This window comes from Malaclemys terrapin, chromosome 1 (assembly GCF_027887155.1).
Source record: "Malaclemys terrapin pileata isolate rMalTer1 chromosome 1, rMalTer1.hap1, whole genome shotgun sequence".
Classification (NCBI taxonomy): Eukaryota; Metazoa; Chordata; order Testudines; family Emydidae; genus Malaclemys; species Malaclemys terrapin.
The window spans coordinates 226232441-226236149 of record NC_071505.1 but is presented as its reverse complement, the minus strand read 5'-3'; the positions used below and the strand labels follow the sequence as shown (position 1 = coordinate 226236149).

Here is a 3709-nt window from a genome sequence, read left to right as displayed (position 1 = left end):
TCATAATTCTTTTAGGAAACAACACGGGGGGGGGTGCCCATAGGAGTCAAAAAACTCTCCATGGTTACACTCCGCCAGATACAAGGTGAGCCTGTGTTCACCCGGTTGGTTGTGTGGCTGTGTGTTCACCACCAAGCCAAGGGGTCTCTGAGTCTGCTTGCCTCCTGGGAGCCAATCGCAAGGGAACACATCTAAGAAATTCTTTTTCGTGTAAGGGTCCATTGATAAGACACGTGAGAGCTGCACGGTGTCCATGTTCACATGTAGTCACAGAACGTTTCTCCTCTGATTTATTTCTATGACATTGTCAAAAACCCCATACACAATCATATTGACGGTAACCGTTAAAGCCTTCCCAAAACGTATTTCTGCTCTCAGGTTCCCAGTTTTAATCAGGGAATAGTGATCAGAGCATTCCTGGTTGGGAGACCGGTCAAAGGCAAACAAGGTGTAACCCTGTGCAAACTCCTCACAGTCGATTAACAGAGAACGATCTTTCATGTGTTTACTAGCTGTCTGTACCAAATTCATGTATTCTCTCACGCAGCGTCCTGCCTTGAAGTCCAGTTGCAGAGGCTTGGTCGGTATCTGTTCACCATCCACATACAAGGCCACAAAATTAATATCGTAATGTTTAAAATGAAAGGGATTTTTAGTGTAACTTCCGCTAAAGGCATCGTTATCCACAAACCCTAGGACAAGCATTTTGGGTAACTGTCCCAAGAACAGGTTCTCCTGGTTACTGACCCTGCTGCCTGCGGGGATGCTAAACACTTTCATTCCCACACGGTCCACGGGGTATTTAGCATTAGCGGTAAGCAGGGCCTCCGCGTGCCCCAGATGGACTCCCGGGGCCACCCGTACTTTCTTCACAAAAAAGGACGCTGATACAATGCGCAGTTTAAAGCCTTCAGCCGCCCTGCCCATTAAACAGAAAGCGTCTTTACTGCGTGTCAGTTTAATTTTCACATCCACTCCATTTAACAAACGTTTTCCTTGAAAAAACAGGTCGCTGTGTAAATGGCCCAGCAGCTCTACCGTTCTGCTCTCTACCGTCAGCTCTGCATGCCTTACAAACCCTAGATTCCCTCCATCCAACTCTGTTTCTTCATGTTGTCCAGCAGTGTCTTTGTAAAACAGGCCGGCGGAAAATTGTGTGGCGAGGATGTCGTCGCTGTAATTGAGCACCAATTTTATAAAGGCCCTGTAAGGGTAACAGTTGTTGCTTTGGCTTATGAGGCGGTCTCCCAGGGTGACATCCAACTGACTGAAAATAGAGGCCACAGGGTAATTCACCAGGCCCACTTCGGCGTCCACAGCAAGTTCAGTTCCGTCTCCTTTTACAATCTTGCAACACAGGTACAGCAGTGTGTTGTTTAAATCCTTATAATCTATGCCATTCCCTGCTATAAAAAAGTCAATGGGGGCAGACTCCATAATGGCCGATAGAGGCGGCACCTCGATGTAGATGCTTTTCTCAATGCTGGTCTGCGTAGGGGCTATTTGAAACAAGTCTAGTTCGGATTTGGTGCACTCTTCAGACCCGCAGTGAACAAAAGCCATGTTGATTAAAATATGTCTCTTTTACCAGGCAGAGCACATCTCCTCTTTCACCCAGGCATCCTCTTGGACTTTTGCTTATGGCCGGCTCTGCGTGTCAAAGCCCTTCTTTTAAAGGGTTTCGGGGGACCTGTGCATCGCGGGTATGACATGTTTTTCTTTCTCTTCCTCCTTTTAATTTACATCAGCCCTGATGTAATGAAGATTTCCTGGACAGACGTCAGGAGATGCTTCTACGGCCACAATGTTCTGAAGATTCAGAGCAGGCGCAGCAGGGACAGGAGGATGGTGAAGAAGTTTGGCAGCATGTGACATCCAGAAGGAGAAAGAGGAGCGTCCATGTACCAGCAATGGAGATACAGGTGAGCAATCATTTCCATGTTCTCTCTACAGGTACTAATGTGGAGAGAGGACTAGATGACCCATCTGAGGGAAGGGAGCAGAAGGAGACTCCACCGACTGGAAGGTATGAGATGCACTGTCCTAGGGATGGGGGTTCCACGATCACCACTCCCAAGAGGAGGAGGAGCAGGGTGGTGGTGGTCGGGGACTCCCTCCTCAGGGGAACTGAGTCATCTATCTGCTGCCCCGACCGGGAAAACCGAGAGGTCTGCTGCTTGCCAGGAGCTAGGATACATGATGTGATGGAGAGACTGCCGAGACTCATCAAGCCCTCGGATCGCTACCCCTTCCTGCTTCTCCACGTGGGCACCAATGATACTGCCAAGAATGACCTTGAGCGGATCACTGCAGACTACGTGGCTCTGGGAAGAAGGATAAAGGAGTTTGAGGCGCAAGTGGTGTTCTCGTCCATCCTCCCTGTGCAAGAAAAAGGCCTGGTTAGAGACCATTGAATCGTGGAAGTCAACGAATGACTATGCAGGTGGTGTCGGAGAGAAGGCTTTGGATTCTTCGACCATGGGACAGTGTTCCAAGAAGGAGGAGTGCTAGGCAGAGACGAGCTCCACCTAATGAAGAGAGGGAAGAGTATCTTTGCAAGCAGGCTGGCTAACCTAGTGAGGAGGGCTTTAAACTAAGTTCACCGGGGGAAGGAGACCAAAGTCCTGAGGTAAGTGGAGAAATGGGATCAAGGGAGGAAGCACAAGCAGGAGAGCATGAGGGGAGGACTCCTGTCTCATACTGAGAAAGAGGGATGATCGATGAGTTATCTAAAGTGCCTATACACAAATGAAAGAAGCCTGGGAAACAAGCAGGGAGAACTGGAAGTCCTGGAACAGTCAGTGAACTATGATGCGATTGGAATAACAGAGACTTGGTGGGATGACTCACGTGACTGGAGTACTGTCATGGATGGATATAAACTGTTCAGGAAGGACAGGCAGGGCAGAAAAGGTGGAGGAGTTGCATTGTATGTAAGAGGCAGCAGTATGACTGCTCAGAGCTCCGGTATGAAACTGCAGAAAAACCTGAGAGAAGTGTGAGCAACAAGGGTGATGTCATGATGAGAGTTTGTTATAGACCACCAGACCAGGGGGATGAGGTGGATGAGGCTTTCCTCCAGCAATTAACAGAAGTTACTAGATCACAGGCCCTGGTTCTCATGGGGGACTTCAATCACCCCGATATCTGCTGGGAGAGCAATACTGTGGTGGACAGACAATCCAGGAAGTTTTTGGACAGTGTAGGGGTCAATTTCCTGGTGCAAGTGCTGGAGGAACCAACTAGGGGCAGAGCCCTTCTTGACCTGCTTCTCACAAACAGGGAAGAATTAGGAGAGGACGGAAAAGTGGATCGGAAACTGGGAGGCAATGACCATGAGATGGTCGAGTTCAAGTTCCTGACACAAAGAAGAAAGGAGAGCAGGAAAATACAGACCCTGGACTTCAGAAAAGCAGACGTTGACTCCCTTAGGGAACTGATGGGCAGGATCCCCTGGGAGAATAACATGAGAGGGAAAGGAGTCCAAGAGAGCTGGCTGTATTTTAAAGAATCCTTATTGAGGTTGCAGGAACAAACCATCCCGATGTGTAGAAAGAATAGTAAATATGGCAGGCGACCAGCGTGGCTTAACAGTGAAATCCTTGCTGATCTTAAACACACAAAGAAGCTTACAAGAAGTGGAAGATTGGACAAATGACCAGGGAGGAGTATAAAAATATTGCTCAGGCATGCAGGAGTGAAATCAGGT

At 48.5% G+C, this 3709-nt stretch overlaps 1 protein-coding gene across 1 annotated transcript; it reads right to left on the bottom strand.

Moving 5' to 3' along the window:
- Window positions 1-267: 267 nt before the first annotated feature.
- LOC128836447 (uncharacterized protein F54H12.2-like) lies at window positions 268-1563 on the bottom strand. Its single transcript, XM_054026780.1, has one exon. It carries the CDS (start codon window positions 1561-1563, stop codon window positions 268-270), a length of 1296 nt encoding a protein of 431 aa, XP_053882755.1.
- Window positions 1564-3709: the final 2146 nt, after the last annotated feature.

What these genes read in the sequence shown, in the direction of transcription:
- LOC128836447 (XM_054026780.1), bottom strand. Translation starts at nt 1,563, where the DNA reads ATGGCTTTTGTTCACTGCGGGTCTGAAGAGTGCACCAAATCCGAACTA.